The sequence below is a fragment of the Malaclemys terrapin genome, chromosome 5, assembly GCF_027887155.1.
Source record: "Malaclemys terrapin pileata isolate rMalTer1 chromosome 5, rMalTer1.hap1, whole genome shotgun sequence".
In the NCBI taxonomy this organism is placed as follows: Eukaryota; Metazoa; Chordata; order Testudines; family Emydidae; genus Malaclemys; species Malaclemys terrapin.
This window is the reverse complement of record NC_071509.1, coordinates 46,980,307-46,999,092: the sequence shown is the minus strand read 5'-3', so window position 1 is coordinate 46,999,092 and position 18,786 is coordinate 46,980,307. Positions and strand designations below refer to the sequence as shown.

The 18,786-nt window shown below is 40.0% G+C and overlaps 1 protein-coding gene across 1 annotated transcript in view; it reads right to left on the bottom strand.

The window, feature by feature from the left end:
• The window catches only part of GRXCR1 (glutaredoxin and cysteine rich domain containing 1), a 76,565-nt gene extending 66,373 nt beyond the window's left edge, over positions 1-10,192 (bottom strand). Inside the window, exon 1 of the mRNA XM_054030467.1 lies at positions 9,656-10,192. Coding sequence (XP_053886442.1) covers positions 9,656-10,051 — 396 coding nt within the window. The 5' untranslated portion in view covers positions 10,052-10,192. The remainder of the gene's footprint in view (positions 1-9,655) is intronic.
• Between the last annotated feature and the right edge of the window lie 8,594 nt (positions 10,193-18,786).

The window sequence follows — 18,786 nt, the reverse complement described above, 5'->3', positions numbered from 1 at the left end:
AATAAACCACCAGCCGCAGCACCCAAATGTCTGCAGCCTGTTCTGACAGTCCTGAGTAGTCTAGCTGCTTCCCATTCTGATTCTCATCTGCAATTACATCATCGCTTTCTCTTTTTTGGCTGAAGGAAAAAATTGCTCCTTAACCACTTCCATATGCCAGTCATGTTGGTTAGCATATGATTGACTGACTTGTCACTGGTTTATGATCAGGTGCTAAAATTGTACATCTGATTTCCTTTGTTGCACAACATCAGTATTTCATGAATACTGTGTGATATTTTTATTCAGTTAGTCAGTACTTGCAAACCCCAGTGCAGGCTCACTGCAAATATACTTCTGAGGTGCTGTTAAAAGAGTGTGACAAAACTTCAGAACTAAATGGTATTATTCTGTAATTAGCTGGCTGTGTATTTGTACCATTGCCTTCTTCAAGACAGACTCAGCACTATTTGTTACGGGCCCCATACAGCTAGCCACTAAAGGAGTTTCCCTTGTAGTTCAAATGGTAGGAGCATGTGCTTTTGGAATAGGAGGAGGTGTCCCCATTTTCACAACACCAATAGTTGCACAGTTTGGTAACAGATGTGAAGACTGAAGAGGCCAGAGGTTTGTTATAATATTTTCATGATTTAGATGTAACTATAAATGTCCTCTCATGCAAATATTAAAAAAATCAGCTGCAAGACATTCAGTTTCCAAATATGCACTAGTCCTGAACCTGTGTGGTTGACTTTAGCTGCTAAGTACCTAGGACAGTTTATAAATGTAAATAATTTAACATTTACATTTCACCTTTCAACCTAACGTACTTCACAAACTATATACATACAGCATCACAGGAATTCATCCAGCACAGAGGTGAAAGGTAGCAGGTAGGCAACCAGTGAACAGCTTGTTATTCAATAACGAGGGCAGGGGCAGGAATTTGGTCAGGATAGCAAGGCAACCCCCTACTCCTGCAAACATGACAAGCATTTTTAAAATATCTATACACAGGACCAAGTTTTAAGATAGGTTCAGAAAGACCCTGCAACAGGAACACATCATTGTTCTGCTGAGTCACCCTACTAAGCACAGGTGGTAGACCAGGGGTAGGCAACCTATGGCACGCATGCCGAAGGCGGCACACGAGCTGATTTTCAGTGGCACTCACACTGCTGAGGTCCTGGCCACCGGTCCGGGGGGCTCTGCATTTTAATTTAATTTTAAATGAAGCTTCTTAAACATTTTAAAACCCTTATTTATTTTACATACAACAATAGTTTAGTTATATATTATAAACGTATAGAAAGAGGCCTTCTAAAAACGTTAAAATGTATTACTGGCACACGAAACCTTAAATTAGAGTGAATAAATGAAGACTCAGCACATCACTTCTGAAAGGTTGCCAACTCCTGTGGTAGACTCTGCAAAAAGGTGCAGGGTTGTTACTGTTGATTAATGATTAATGCTGGCAGATGGATCTTTTTAGTGCCAAGCTGGATATAAGAGAAGCTGGGGACTCTCTAAAAGATGGAAGTGGGTAGAAGAAGGATAGAGCAGATCCTGCAGTGAAACCCTAAGAACAGCTAGTTTTGGGGAGACTATGTTCTTGATAATGCCCCATTGAAGGGAATGCATTTTGGATACTAATTCAGAACCTGAATGCCTTGTTGAAGATAGGCTAGAGACTAAAGCTAAGAGTCTGGTTCAGTGTTGTACTATTTCCCATGTGTGTGGGCTCTGCTGCTAAGAGGCTGTAAAGCCAATGGATGTGCCTATTAGGTAATTCCCTCCTCTTTAGGGAAAGCATCCACATGGCATAGAAATGGCTGCAGTGCTCTAGCCCACTCTTGCAGCTGTGACAGCAGTTTGCTATTCTGAACTCCGCAGTAGCCCCTTGTGACGATAGGCAGTTGGGTACAGGTTAGGGTAGGCCTGAGGCTGCTCTAATCTGTGCCAGAAATCAAAACAGCTCCTAGCCAGAGTAGGGTAAGTGTGAAGTTACAATTGCCTCATACCTTTGGATCCTGCATTTAGCACAGCTTGGTGGCATTTGGGACTCAGACCCATTTGTAGAAAGCTGCATGAGGTTCAGTTTTTCTACCATGGAAGGATAGAGTACAGAGGTAATCCTGTTAAGATTTGATCCTGTGGTTCTAGGTTGTCTAGAGATTTTAAACTAACATCCTCTTTAATACTGTACTGCAAATGCATAAGGCAATTCTCAATTGCCTTGTGCCTATTGTAGGCATTTACACCTATGCAAAGGGGATATAAATGCTGCTGCCAGTGTGAATAGAAAATTCAGTTTGGTAACAATATATACCCACCATGAAAAGGTGAAAATGACTACAGAGGATCCAAGGAGCAGTGGATGAACATATACATTTTTCTGATTCAGGAAATATTCTGGATAATTAGATAGATATGTATGCAAACATGGGAAAGAAATGCCAAGGAATCATAACTTATATCCAGAACACCACTGATTTCACCAGCATTTCACATGAGATAGAGCAGGATAGAGCAAGAATCGTTTAGTGCACCTGTGGAGCTCTGATTACATGTAGGTCATGGTCTGAGAGCCTGTACTATACAGAGCTGGATGAAGTTTTCAAAATAAAAACATGTATATTAATTCTTTCTCCAAAATAACCAAAAACAACTAATCCACTTTATGGAACAATCACTGATGAAATCAAACAATCAAATATCATGGTTTGCTTTTGTTGCTGGTTTCTTTATATTCAATAAATCAAGCAGTCAAAAGGTTTTTCCTCTATAACTTAGGGGATAAAAGGGGAAGGGGGGGGTATCTGAAAATCTTGTATATCAGAAACTTGTATTTTTTCCAGTCTATTTATAAACCCTTAACAGTAAAGTGTTTCAATGCAACACCAGCAAACCCTTAACTGTAACATCATGAACAGTGCCACTATAATAATGCCCTTGTCTAAACCTGCTGATGTATAGCTGTTTTTGCAGTCTGGGAACAACAGATACTAATACACTAATTAATGATCAACCATAGACTCTAATTGAAAGACCATTAACCCAGAGTTTAAAATCCTCCTTTTGGAATCAATGTAATTATTCAGCATGTGGTTCTATAAAACTAACTATAGGTAAACTACAGTATTACTCACAGTCCCAAGCAGTTGAGGTAACTTGACAAAATTTAAGAAGCCATGAAAATTGTTTTGCAACAAGTTTTCTCCCCCTTTCCCTGCCCGCTAAGATTTTGGACACTCCAATTATGCCTTTTCTATTGTCTAATGGACAGAAATCTAATTTTGCTAACTTCTCCTGGCTATTACTCCACTGGCATTTGTCAGCCTTGTTACCATTTTTCATGCACTCTCTAATTCTTCAATAGACTTCTATAATATAGTGCTCAGAATGGTCACAAGATTCCAAGTGAAAGCTGGCACAGGGAGGTATAAATTAAAATTACCTACATGAGCTAATAAATCTGCATCTCATCAGAATTTATCCCAAAAGAGGGTCACTCTGCTTCAAGATTCATACCAGATGATGTAGCTTTAGCTTACAGCTGGGGTTCCATAGCAGCCTGGCTGGCCAGTACTGATGACCTGGCAATTCCCTTTTCTGTGAAATTTGCTATTTTGGAACCTGTGTTTTTGCTGCGTCTTGTGCAGACATCCCACAAGGAGGCTCTGGCACAAGAAGCTTCTCTTCCTCTTGCTCCCCATAAGTATGATCCAGTCCAGTGGGAGCCTTTATGCTAAGGGAGTCAAAGGACTATGCAGGGCTAGAGTGGCCCTGCCAGTGTTGAAAATTTGACCAGGGAGTGGGAGGGCAAGATCAATGACTCTCTCCAAACAGGGGTACAATATTCATTCTTCTCCTGTGCTCCCTAGAGTTCTGGGGATTATGACCTCCACTCTGCCCCCAATGAGGGGCTGTAGCTACATGCTACATTCTATCCAGCCTATAATTTTAGGTTTCTGTTTACCTGTCACTCCAAAATCCTGTCCCAAACAGCATTTTGCAGCTCGTACTATTTAGAGCACAATTCTTTTCTAACTCCCGTTGGCTCTATTCTGCGTGCTATTTGGTATTGGTCAGCCCTCCTATTTTTGCAGCATCTGCAAAGTTGAAAACCATGCCACATATTCACTCCACCAGGTCACTGATGAACAGAGAAAATGACAAGAGGTTGGAAAACAATCCCTGCAGCACTCCATTTGTTACTGCATTTTTATCTGATTTTACCATTCACCACTCCTCTCTTCAGCCTTAACAAGCTAACTCTTTATCTAGCTGAGTATTTCATTGTCAATACTATACTTTGCAAACTTACACATTAGTCTTGTCTAGACATATTGGAAAAGAGCTTGAAAAGCACTTCTCGTTGCTACATCCACAAATACATTAATCAGATTTGTTAACCGCGCCTTCCCTTTTATAATGGATGCTAGCAGGCTTGCCTTGATTTAGTTCTGTAGTTAATCAAACAGCAAGTGACCTTTCAGAACCTACTAGATGCCCAGCAGAGCGTTATAAGCCTGGAATTAAATAAAAAGATCACTGCTGGAACTGTGATAAGGAGCGAAAGGATTTGTACAAATCTTTTGGCTGGGCTCCATTGTACCACACCTTGTGGTAGGAAATCTGTCATGAATTGAACATCATGCTAGTTAGTGATGTACCAAATAATTCACTCAGTTTTGTTCTATATTACCTAGATGCTATATGAGGCATGAGCAAGTCACCAAAGATTGGTTCTGAGGAGTATTAGCATTTATTTTAAGAAAACAGAAATCATACTATTCTTAAGTTTTATAGAAAAATCTTAGGCATATTCAAGCCTGTAGAGGTGCTAAAAACCATAGTGATTAAGTATATTTAATTAACGAGTGTGCAGAGTATTAGTATAAACCTCAAACCAATATTAATATACTAATCTAAAGACAACAGTTAACCACAGCCGCATCCAATGAGTATATGCTCCTAAAATAAGATCCATGAAAGAATTTAGGCACCTAAACCCCAGACTTAGGTAACTAAGTTCCTGTTTTAAGTGCCTACATCCCAGTTTTGGTTCCCCTGCCATCCACAACACTCCCACTGACCCAGTAGGTGCCTAACCTCATTCAGTGCCTCAGATTTTCAGATTAAAATGTCCTTATGTTTCTGTCCCTGAGCATGTGCAGTGCTACTCTGGGCATCCAGACTCCTCTCTGACCTAAGCCCCAGGGTGATTCACAAACCAGGGAAAGACAGGCCTTCGTCCACCTAACTCTCATGGGAGGACCCAGTATGGTAGGCATGTTCAGTCTGCACCTATGCATAGGGCACCATTCAAAATCCAGCTGGATGAGATGATGTTGCCCACCTTATAACTTTTAGCCCAGTGCTTAGAGCACTCACCTGTGATATGGGAGACTCAGGTTCATGTCCCCACTCTCTGCCAGAGGGTGAGAGAGGATTTGAACGGGGGTCTCCAACCTGTCAGGACAGAGCTCTAATCCCTGAGGTATTCTGATGTGGGGCTCACTCAGTTGTTCCTGTTGAAGTTGTTCCACTGTGGATAAATAATGAAAGAGTGGTTGGAGCAGGGCGAAGGGACTCAGAATCTCTGACATCCCAGGTGGTTGCCCCAATCGCTGGGCTACAGAGTCATTCTCTCTCCTCCTATTCATTATATAGGGAGCCTAGGTGCCTTACTCAGCTGAGTGGATTGCAATCTTGTTCCTGTGATTTTTTAGGCACTTAAAAGTTGGGTGCTGTGACAGTTAGTGTTGCAACACTAAGTCCCTTCATGGATCCCACCCTGAGTATAAATAGCAGGTCACTCCCATAGTTCTATACCAGCAGGTGGTATCTTCCTTCCCATTGAGGGCATGCAGCAGTAGGGCATTAAATGCTGATAGTTGAGGATCTCCAGTTGATTGTCTGCTGTAGCTTCAGCCATAAATATCCGCTCAACTTAGCTATACTGAACTCCCAGTGACAAATGCCTTGTTACCAACACACTGAGTCCTGAGTGCACATCAACATGTCTTAGGCCTGGTGCTGAGCATTCACAAAGGTTATCAATATGTCCCATTCCTAATCTTGAATACCCAAAGGAGTCATCCATGAGGTTCAGACCTTGTTCTGAGTGATAACATGACCCTCAGTAGGCCCCAGGCCTAGTCTTGAGCATCCAACAAGGTCATTGACATTGTTTAAGCCTGATTCCAAGTGCCCAATGGAGTCACTGATAGGGTCTCAGGCCTAGTACTGAATAGCCATTGAGGGTCATTAACTTAGAACCCCACTCTGGACTCCAAGGAAAGTGTTTTATATCAACTGGGTTGAGGCTTCCCATGCTCCAGGCTGGACACAAAGTGAGCCCTCCACCACAGGCTTCAGAGCATGCTGCAGGGAGACTGGGGAATTGCTATGTCACCTTCCTTGCTGGAGGCATCAACTTACATTAAAAGGGAGTGGGAAGATGTTGCCATGGCAACCTTGTTCCCATCTTCACTGAAGCACAAGGAGCGGCTGAGGGGGTTGCTATGGCAACATTCTCTATTTCAGGCACCAGCAGCTTAGAGGGAAAGTCGGAAGGGGTTGCTATAGAAACCATGCTCCCATTGGGCTGGTTTCTTGGCAGCCTTCCTACCCCAATTTCAAAATATCCACAACCTAAAATGGAACTAAACCCTCCCCTGACCCCCAGCATAATTCCTTTCACGCCATGCATCCCCATCCTGCGAGCCGAGAAAGTAACTTTCTTGGTGCTGTCTTTACCATCTTTCAGCCCCTTCAGTACCGGCCTCAAACTTCGAGTGTAAATGATTATACTTGGTCGAATTGCTGTGGCCCCTCTTATTTACAGAGCATTTCCATATACAGTTGGACCCAAAAGTATGCACAGGGACCAGTTATTAGATAAACTGAGGTGTCAATCCCAGTTACTCTTTCACAAATGGCTGAAATCATTAGCCATCCATCTGGCTTGTGGCAAAGATGCTCCAAGTGTTCTTGTAGAAGTGAGCAAGGGATCTATGTGTATAGTTTCTCTCAGACTGGGTTTCTATAACAGGCAAATTCTTGTTTTAATCTAGAAATACTTCCCACCTAGTAGATCTACTCTGCTCATATTCATTAAAGGTATGGTGGTCATGAGCCATGTCTGATTAGGTAGCCTTTTTGAAGGAACTATCTGCACCACTTCCATGGGGGTGTACTCAGTAGCATGAATGGAAAATTATTCAAAATCCAAAAATATCTCTGGAACATTTAAAATTCACAGAAGACTTGCTGGACTCAGATATTCTTAGTCCTTCTGAGTATAAAAGATGAAAACAGCTTGCCTGCTTCACCAAACTCCATTTATTGAAATCCCCACTTGTCTCTGTACATATATGGAGTCTCTCAAATTCCTGCTAGAAACTACTTGTTTTGAAGTCTGCCATTGCTCTACACTAGAGAATATTTGCCACAGATAGCAGTTGTTAGCAAAGGCTTTGATGTGGAAGTTGAGGACCAAAATCATGTGGCCACAACTAGCAGTATACCTCAAAGAGAAGCCACTGTTAGTGATTAACGGACACACACATATTCCATATTTGAGATCTCAAATAACATTTTTCATTATAAATAATTTCTCAGTTACTCTGATCCAAATAATAATATTCAAGACTCCATCCACAACTTAGACTCAGGATTCACCCAGGAATTTCTGTGCATACTTTGGGATTTCAAATGACTATTACAGGTAAAGATCCTGACAAACATATAATCAGGCCACCTAGTTCTGAATCAATATGCAAGCAAGGTCAGAATCTCACCTCAGATATTGTAAGCTCCATAAAAGTTTGACTGAACTGTTATTCAGCTAGTTGCCTAGTAGAGAAAAGAATACAACTGCAGACAGTCACATCTGTTCAACATTGGACCCTCTAGATGGTCCATAGACCAGAGGGTGCTGAAGCAAATCCTTTTGAGAGAGAAACATAATTATCTTGTCAGACCTTTAACCACTAAATTTCTACTTTCTACACTCTTTTGTTGGTGAAGGGAAGGTCCTGATCAAGCTCATGGAATAACAATAGAAATCATGTGGTGATAATCTTTTTCAAGAGGAGGGTAGATACCATTCCATTTTTAATAAGGAGGGATATCTGAAGATATCTCAGACAGGACTCCAGCAGTCTCAAAGGAAACCTTTGCACTCTGGTATACCACATTTATACTGATCAGTGTTACGGACTACATACCATAGAAATCATTTGCAATAGATAATTCCTCTCCATTAGACTCTGACCCTTGAATTTGTGGTGACTGTTGTGCAGAGACCTTTCCTTATGCCTCCTTCAAACTGTTTAAAATATCTGTGTGTTCCAGTTTTTCAGAGTAGTTTCTTTCTGTTGGCAATGATATCATCCAGTGGAGTAACACATGAAAACCAAGAGTCTGATCTACCATCTCTGTGTATAGTTTTTTTTTTTCTATGAAGCCTTTCCCCTTTCCTGAATGCCGTCCTTCTAGACATTTCACAGAAATAAGTAAAGTTGCTGGACCAGATTCTTATTGCACTTAACAGGAGTGACTCCACTGAAGTCAATGGAATTACACTGGTATAAAATTGGTGAGAGCAGAATTAGGCCCCTGGTTCCTGCCCTGAAGAGCTTATGGTCTAAACCTGGGGATAGGAAGGCAAGAGTGACTGTAATAAGATTACATGGTTGTTAAATAAGAACATGGCATAAAACTTAGAGAGATTTCTCATAAATAGAGCATTTAATTTCAATAAATAAGTACTTATATAAAACCCCTACCCCTCTTAGGTGTTGCCCAAATGCTTCTAAAACAATACATGCTCTAAAACTAGCATGTATTAATTTTGAATATCATGATAAACACGTTAGACATTGAATCCTCCTAGAAAACAGTAAATAACATGTATGCTAGCACAATTTAAACATTAATAATTCAAAAATAGTATAGTAGAACTAGTGAATAGTATATTTTGTAGTTTTATTGTATGAAATCTAAGCTATTTTAAAAAACAACAATTTTATTTTATTTTTCCGAGAAATCTACTTTTCAGCCTAGGGGTTCAAAGTGGCAGAAACCATTTTAAATATAGATCTTCAATTCCTTCCAGCAAATTAGTGAAAAATAGACCTTAATAAGAAAGTCATCTGACTAGATATCATTCATCTAAAACTTTAAATGGGAGATGTGTCATTGGTGGTATTCTGCATCTAATTTGACTTACTTATCGTGTTAAACACAACAGAATTTACAAGTATAAATATTTATAGAGAAAGGATAGCAGATGTCATGGTAAACCAGTTAAAACAGATACCATGCTGGAAATGGCATATAACCCCATATATACTCTTAATGCTCGTAATGAAGCTGAAAATTAATTCTTCAGTCATATCTTCACTCCAGGTCTTTACATGCTAAGCAGAGAGTATCCATTTTTAGCCAGCAAACCCTAGGGGAGGTAAATACTGAGAGAAGTTTCAAAACCAATTTTTGCGGTGGAGTTGGTATAGGAACAATCATTCTCTCCTGTACAGGGGAGCCTTCAGTGGCATCAGTTATGAATACTGAAGTATGAGAACTCATAAATAAGAGAGGCTTGGAAGAACTAGGAGAAAAAGATGAGAATAGTTTTCACAATTAGCAAAGCTGCTTCGCTTACCTGAAATATTTTTGACAAATTGTTAAAGAGGGCTTGACCAGCACTGACTTTGTGTTTGACTCCTCTGACTGTACCATTTTTGCTTAGAATGTTGACTCGTTTTGTACCAAAGCCCCTCTCTTTAGTAGCTCTCACTAAAATGAGCAAGTCATCTTGCTCATTCTCATTTTCATCACACTCAGATCCTAAATGTCCATTCTGCTGTCCATCCGCTTCACTCAGTCTGCTGGTTTGGTCAGTCTCTGAACTACTGGTGTATTCAGAATCCAAAGAGTCTGCCGTTTCTCCATCTGCATACACTTCCTTTAGTACTCTCCCACTGTGAGAGGAAGCAATTCGAAATCGGACTTTCCTCAGCTGCCTTTCACCTTCAGTCTTCATCTCGCTTTTAAGCATTGTCCCATCTATTGATATCAGCCGTTTACATTGTTCTGGTTTAGGCTGTGACTGTAACTGCCAGCTTGTCACACTTAAAACAATATCAGAACTGTTTTCCAGGGACAGCAGCACTCATATTAAACTGAAGTGTAAAGGAAAGAGGATTCCCAAGAACCTACACTGCAGTTCTACAGTTAATAATGAATGGGTTTGTGCTATGGTTACCTTTAAACTAAAACCTGCAAAATGATATCATCAATTAAATATTAAAGAGCCATTGTGTTGGGTTTTTTAGCAGTTAGAGAGAGAGAGAGAGAGAGAGAATATTAATTGATTGAAACCAAAATTCAGATCAGCATCTAAGAAACATAATAAGTTACACGAATTTATGTGAATTAAACTTTGTTGAAAAGTGCAAAAAGGAAGAAAGAATTTTCCTCAGGGTTCATCTGAGTAGAATTATTAGGGCTCTTCATTTTCAGTTTTTATTTTATTTAATTTTTCACAGGAATTTATCAGTGTTTATTATCACAACAACAAAAGCAGGTGAAAATCAGTGCAAAAATCTATTAATAATTTTTCTGGATAAATATTGGTGTTTATTTTGGTGGATGGAAAAACAGGGGGGGAAAGGTATTCAGTAGATTAATGCTTTGAATTCCGTTCATTAATGTGGTTTGCTGCAGAACTAAAACAGAACTCAAAATACAATGCCACCTTTGAGCTTAAGAAACAATACATCTCTAACCCCCAAATAAAACTTTTCATTTGAATAAACAGTTCACTGTCATAGGCTTAAAACTATTAGCCTACAAATATTTACATTTCATAATAGAGCCATACCATTTGCAGCGCATACACTCAACTTCCTCCTTTTCTCCTTTTTTTGTTTTTTTTAAACTTTCAAATACTTCCTTGTGTTCTGAAATGTATTCTGATACAGATTTTCATTTTCTTCCCATGTTGGTGTGTCAAATCTTTAAACCGTTATCTGCTAATAGCTTGAAAGGTGTATGTGATGGGCGTGAGATTCATCAGTATGTACATGCACTTTAGAGCTTGCATGCATGCCCGTTTGTTTACTGTGTATATCGTCTAGACTAATACATAGCCTTACTTCAACAGGCAGTTTTGCATATACACACAAAATAATGTATTATTGCAATACATATATCTCATGCAATGTATTGTATTTTCCTAATAAAATACGTTATTTTTATATATTTGAATGATACAAAAATAGGGTGAAAATCAGATACAACTGAATAATATTTTTTGTAAACCCAGGAATTTTACAGTAAAAATCAATTTAAACTGAAAATGAAGGTGTTTAAGAATTATATATACACTGCACTTCAGGTGAAAATCCTGAGCTCCAATTTTGGAGAGGGGTGGATGCTGGGAACATTGCTTTACAAACAGAGACGTTGACCTCCACTCTGCCCCAGGCCCTGCCCACACTCCACCCCTTTCCCAAGCCCCCACCCCGTCCCGCTTCTTCCCACCCCCACTCTGACCCCGCCCCCTGCTCCTCCCCCTTCTCCCCAGCACCTCCTGCACGCTGCTGAACAGCTGATCACAGTGGGCGGGAGGAACTGGAAGGAAGGGAGAGGAGCTGATCAGTGGGGCTGCTGGCAAGCGGGAAGAGTTGGTGGAGGAGAGGGAGGTGCTGATCTGCAGTGCTGCCAGTGGGTGCTGAGCACCCACTATTTTTTTCCAGCCCCGGAGCACCGACAGTTGGTGCCTATGTTTACAAATACCGTTTTCCTGATCCACTGATCAACTCTCAGTCATAGGTTCATCCAAAATTTGCTCTTTGTGTAACTCCATGCAGTATCAACAGTATTATGTGAATAGAAACACAATTATGGCTGTGTGTGTGTGTTGATGGTGGCCTTTTAATTGAGGTGGGGTACAAGAACAAAGTGGAAGAGAAGAATAAGGCCAATCACATTCTGATATGTAAAGTAACAAATTAATGTAAAAATAACACTGGTCTGTATTCTGTTACATAAATTGCACAATGTGCTTGGTCAAGGGCGTCTGGAGAAAAAGAAGAGAAAAGTAATAAACTGGGACAAACAGTGATCAAACAAAGAAAAGTGGGGCAAGATCAACTTAATGACAGAGCAAGCTAGATCCCTTTACAACAAACCATGAATACCTAGGGCTTCCTCTCATGTTGAGTAGTACCTTACTCCACAAATAGTCCTACTGAAACCAATAAAACTACTTGTGGAGTAAGGTCCTATTTAATGTAAGAATGGCAGAACTGAGCTTTTACTGATGTAAAAGGTTGATGGGGTATTGGTGCAACTCCCCACCACCCAGGACTCCAGTAGGATGTCTCAGATATTTTCAGTTCCACCTATGCTAAGGGCAATATGTATATAATGATAGACTTAGCCAATGATCCTCTATTAAAAGCAGCTGATGTCCTTCCTGCAACTACTAATATACTGGGGGGGGGGGGTTCTCCTGAGGTTTGTTTTGGAAATCCCTGTTCGGTTCTCCCTCAGCACAGTAAAAGAGATAATATTTCCCATTCCCTGTGAATGAGAACAGTCAATTTTACATTGTGTATAAGATCACATACAAAACACTTAGCAGTATTTCTTCATTAATTCATTGATCTCAGATGGTCTTTAGGTGTATTGAAAAGCAGCTCCTAATATTTAAATCAGTTATATTATATCAGGGTTGGCATGGTAGAAATTATACATCCTACAGTATGTGGTGGATTTTGCAGATTGAGTCCCACTATTCTGTGTTTTTCGTATTGGACTATCAGTTTGAAATACATCAAATTCCATAGCTCCAAAAGTAAAGCAGACTGTCCCAATAAGAGGACACTACATTACTTCACCAAATCCCTATTATCCTGAAAATAAGAAGAGAAAAAGCATTTTTAAAATTACTGTTGTAACTTCTCAACCTTATGTTTGTCCCATTTTATGCCATTATAAACTCATTGAAAATCAATGGAATTTCACTGACCCAAAACTAGTACAACATAGTGGTGAATAAGGGTGGTTTTTGCAAGTTCAATCTAAAATCTAAACATTCAAATCAAATCCAACACTTCAGAGATAATCAAAAAAGTGCTGTTTGTGAAACAACACTTACAGGAAAAAAGAAACCAGTGCATATAGGTGACAAGCCACATTAAAATGTTTGAAACATATTACCCAATAATTCCCAAGCTATTAGCATCTCAGCATATTGCCAGTACATGTACTTTACATATTCCTGCCATAAATTAATTAAATGTTTAGAATTAATATTACATACTGAATTTACTCTTCCTCTCTACATTCTTCAATATTTGAGAATCTCATTAAAATTGAACCTGTTATTGCCAGGCCTAAGGCATCTAATTTAATTAAAACTCTATTTCTGACTCTTATCTCTCTATCAGAAATACACTAAAAGTATGTTTGTATATTTATGTGTTTATCTTAGTATGAAGATGCTGTGACTTTTTTTAAATGATCAAAAGAAAAATAGGCACGAGGCGGTTGATCTTAACCTGAATGGCTCAGATGATGATGATTTATTATTTGTATTACCATAGTGCGTAGGACTGCTATTCATGGACCAGAACCCCATTGTGCTAGGTGCTGTTCAGACACAGAGGAAACAGTCCTTGCCTGAAAAAGCTTACAATCTAAGTATAAGACAAGAGAACAGATGGCTACAGACAGACCGACAGGGAGTACCAGGAAACAATGAGACAATATTAGTCAGCATAAGAGGTGGTGGTCTCAGCACATCAGCAGCCGACTTGTTGTCAAGTTTTTTTTTAGAGGCATCACCAAAAACGAGAATTTTAAGAAGGGTTTTGAAAATGGATAATGAGGTAACTTCACAGTTGTCTACAGAGAATTCCTTCCCAAGCTTGTGGAGAAAGCACAAAGGTTCTTGTGTGAAAATTTAACAAAAGGGCAATGGAGTCCATAATCGTGTACCAGTTAGAGGCAGGGGTCAATAGCAAAGGAAGGATGAGGCGTAGGGTGAAAATAGGCCTTGAAGGATATTGAAAGTGAAGACAAGTGGCTTATGAGAGTTTGGCTTTGGAAGGATAGTGACAAAGGGCTTGCCATACTGGATCAGACCCATGATCTCACTGGTTCAATATTCTGTCTTGAGCAGTGGCCAATGCCAGATTCTTCATCAGAAGGTACAAGAAAAACAGCAGCAGGTCAATATGGGATAATTTACTCCTCCACAAAGATCTCGTTCTAATCCCTAAAAGTTAGGGAAAGATTGTTAAAAGATAGTTTTAAAACCTGAAGGATAGTAGCTTGGAAGTTTATGTTATTACTTATATTGTATCTTTTAAAACCACATGTGTAGTTTAGTTATGTTTAACTTTCAAGAAGAAATATTGGTGTTTAGTGCTAGTATCGCTCTTTCTTACCAGTCAAACATATGTTAGCAAAGCAAGGATTACTTCCCTAGATGTTGCTATTTAACATTGCATCCTTCAAGTGAAATGTTTTGGGAACTTCTGGGTGAAATCCTGGTGCCAGGGAAGCCTGCAGCTGGGAGCGAGTCTCCCAGCCCGGGTGGACAGACTCATGCTAGCGCAGCTCAAACTAGCATGATAAAAATAACAGTGTGGACATTGCAGCCATAGCTGAGACTTGAGTTAGTCACACTAGCTCAGACCCAGAGGGCCAGGTCAGCTTGAGACCCAGAGGGCCAGGTCAGCTCCCCATAGCCACAACATTCACACTGCTATTTTTAGCATGCTTGCTCGAGCCCCATTAGCATGAGTCTGTCTGCTCAGGCTGGGAGGCTTACTCCCAGAGTCCCAGCTGTACTGGAGAAATACCCTCATTGCCCGCTAACCCCATAAAAATGGGCCCATGATGCTTGATTGGAGCATCTAGACTCTACTGTAGTACAACTAGCAATGATTAATTATTGATTTCATATTTTCTAAAATCTAAATAAAATATTACAAAATAAAAAAATATGTATAATGAGCCAAATTTTCAAAGGTGTGCATAAGTATCTGAAAAAAATGTGTCCATTCTGAAAGCCTAGCACCTGGCATATTTTTGGTGCAATGTAAATAAAACGAGGCCTTCAGGTCTGGAATTGGATCCCCTCTGTAACACAGTTTAGATATGCTGATCTTCAGGGCAGAGCTTTAAGCAAGCCTGTTTTCTAAAGCTTCCCTTAGGGAGCATCAATTGGTGTAATTAGGCATAAAGGTTGTGAAAGGGAGGAGTTGGTGGGGGAATTGGAAATGGATTATGGAGATGCTTTGTGAGCATTGGCCCCCTTAGCAATTTTTTTTAATGTTTTCCAAGCTCTGGATAGGCACTTAAAAGTTAAATAAATTCTAGTTTGCAGTGTTGTTGTAGCTGTGTTGGTCCCAGGATGTTAGAGTGAAAAGGCAGGTGAGGTAATATCTTTCATTGGACCAATTTCTGTTGGTTAAAGAGACAAGCGTTTGAGTTTCTTCTTCAGCTCTGGGAAAGGTTCTCTGAGTGTCACAGCCAAGTACAAGGTGGAACAAGTTCTTTAGCATAAGCAGCTAACATGTTTGGAAAAAGGCAAATATAGTACCCATCTTTACAAAAGATAAGAAGGAGAATCCAGGGAACTACAGACCGATCAGCCTCACCTCAGTGCCCGGAAAAATCATGGAGCAGGTCATCATGGAATCCCTTTTGAAGCACTTGGAGGAGAGGAAAGTGATCAGGAAAAGTCAATATGGATTCACCAAGGGCAAGTCATGCCTGACCAACCTGATTTCCTTCTGTGATGAAATAACTGGTTCTGGGGATATAGAGAAAGTGGTGGACATGATATTTCTTGAATTTAGCAAAGTTTTTGATACGGTCTCCCACAGTATTCTTGCCAGCAAGTTAAAGAAGTATAGATTGGATGAATGGACTGTAAGGTGGATAGAAAGCTGGCTAGATGAGGATCGTCTGGCTCAACGGATAGTGATCAATGGCTCAACGTCTAGTTGGTGGCTGGTATCAAATGGAGTAACCCAGGGTTCAGTCCTGGGACCGGTTTTGTTCAACATCTTCATTAATGATCTGGATGATGGGATGGATTTGCACCCTCACCAAGTTCATGGATGACACTAAGATGGGGTGAGAGGTACATACGCTGGCAGGTAGGGATAGGGTCCAGAGTGACCTAGACAAATTGGAGGATTGGGCCAAAAGAAATCTGATGAGGTACAACAAGGACAAGTGAAGAGTCCTGCACTTATGACGGAAGAATCTCATGCACCGCTACAGGCTGGTGACCGACTGGCTAAGTGGCAGTTCTGCAGAAAAGGACCTGGACAGTACGGTGGACGAGAAGCTGGATATGAGTCAGCAGTGTGCCCTTGTTGCCAAGAAGGCTAATGGCATATTGAGCTGCATTAGTAGGAGCATTACCAGCAGATCTAGGGAAGTGATTATTCCCCTCTATTCAGCACTGGTGAGGCCACATCTTCATTAATGATCTGGATGATGAGATGTATTGCATCCAGTTTTGGGCCCCCCACTATAGAAAGGATGTGAACAAATTGGAGAGAGCCCAGCGGAGGACACTGAAAATTTATTAGGGGGCTGAGGTACATGACTTAGGAGGAGAGGCTGAAGGAACTGGGCTTATTCAGTCTGCAGAAGAGAAGAGTGAGGGGGGATTTGATAGCAGCCTTCAACTACCTGAAGGGGGGTTCCAAAGAGGATGGAGCTAGGCTGGTCTCAGTGGTGGCAGATGACAAAACAAGAAGCAATGGTCTCAACTTGAAGTGGGGGAGGTCTAGGTTGGATATTAGGAAAACTATTTCACTAGGAGGATGGTGAAGCACTAGAATGGGATAGGTAGGGAGGTGGTGGAATCTCCATCCTTAGAGGTTTTTAAGGCCTGGCTTGACAAAGCCCTGCCTGCAATGATTTAGTTGTGGTTGGTCCTGCTTTGAGCAGGGTATGGACTAGATGACCTCCTGAGGTCTCTTCCAACCCTAATCTTCTATGATTCTATGTTGTAAGAGACCATACAAGGTGAAGTGGGCAATCAACACTTCCGCAGTCATAGGACAGAGGAGGGTTAGTGGGCTATAGATTGCGGTAATGAGCTATGAATCCAGTGTCTTTATTGCATCCATGATTTTTAATGTCTAACAGAGTTATGAATTTAAACTCCCAGGCCCATTTTATGAAGGTGTTGTGCAAGTTTCCTTTGATGATGAGGACTAAGAGGTCGGATATGGAGTGATCATTTTGTGAGAAATTTTTGCCCACACGTGATAAGGGTTTTTTTGTATTTTCTAATTTTTCTTTGTGAGTTTATTAAAGAGCATGAGTGTCTCATTTCTTGTTTAAATAAATTATAATCCTCCTGCATTTGCACACATAAGTAAGCATTTGTGTGTATGTGTGTAATAAGTATTTGTATGCACACATGTCTGTTTACACAAACATATACAGGTTCTGTGGGTGTATAGGTCAGTTTCTTGCTGGTCTAACTTGGGCGCTGTCTTTTGAAAATTCAGCCCTGACTGTATTTGATTGAAGGTGGCCAGAAGGAGAATATATACTGGAATATTGAGAGATTTGCTGTGATCAAGTAATTCTCTTACTTTCTATATTCTGGTTAAGATTCTGGCAGCTAAAGGAAGCAGTTCCAGGTCTAATGCAGAATGTTTAAAGGAAATTAAGGGGAGGAGGGTAAGAATTTGTGTGCTAGAAAAGGCTTTCAGCCTTTTACTCTCATCAGACTACACTTAACTAGGTAAGAGTGAAGCAACAGAAATGTAAAGTAACACCTTTTAAAAAAAAAATTTTATCCTGAGTTTATTAGATTGGGTAGAATAATCTGTCCATGTCCCTGAATGAGTATTAGATACCCAAGTACAAATATATGGACCCATTTCTGCTTTGCACCTGGGGATTCGGTGCAACTGGGGAGGAATTAAACTTCTGCATTTTAAGTGCACAAGGCTTGATTCTTATCTCACTTAAATTAGTGAAAATTAGGAGTAACTCTTTAAAGCTAAAGAAATGTATACTCACGTAAATCCTATCTAACAGAGATCAGAATCAGGCCCCCTGCTTCTAGGATTACTTCTTATCTTCAGTCTATGAACTAGAAATACTAATGATTAATGATATTTCATAACATTAGTGTCTGGTTGTCAGACATATTTTCCTACTGAAAAGAGGTGATTTATTGTATTATCAACTATTATTTACACAGAAGAAATGAACTAAAAATAATAAATGACAAGACTCAAAATGTATTATCATCCATTCGAGAAGAAAAACAGCTTATATCAAACTCTGTATTTGTCTCAAATACGTGTATCTGACACTGTATAAAATTCATTCTCTCCAGGAGCTGAATCACAGTGATTGCAAAATTGCTGCTTACTCACGTGAACTGTGACAGCCAACATAATTCATTTTCAAACACTGATTTAAAATTAAGAACATTCTTGAAGCAGAATAATTGCTTCTGGTGGTATGCTTTTGTACTAATATTTTTCCTTAAACTTCTACAGTAAAGCTCAACTGGTTTGCAAAGAATTTGGGCTGCATTGGGAGATGTGAATGTCTGTGTAAGCCTCACTTTACATGAGACATTTAATTTTTTTTTCTCTCTAGCAGATCCTACATGAATTTTACCATGGTCTTGATCTCTTGCCCATTTGAGTCAGTGGCAAAGCTCCCATTGACTTCAGTGTGCAGGATTAGACCCTATCTGAGTAGTTAAATGATGGCCTGATGCAT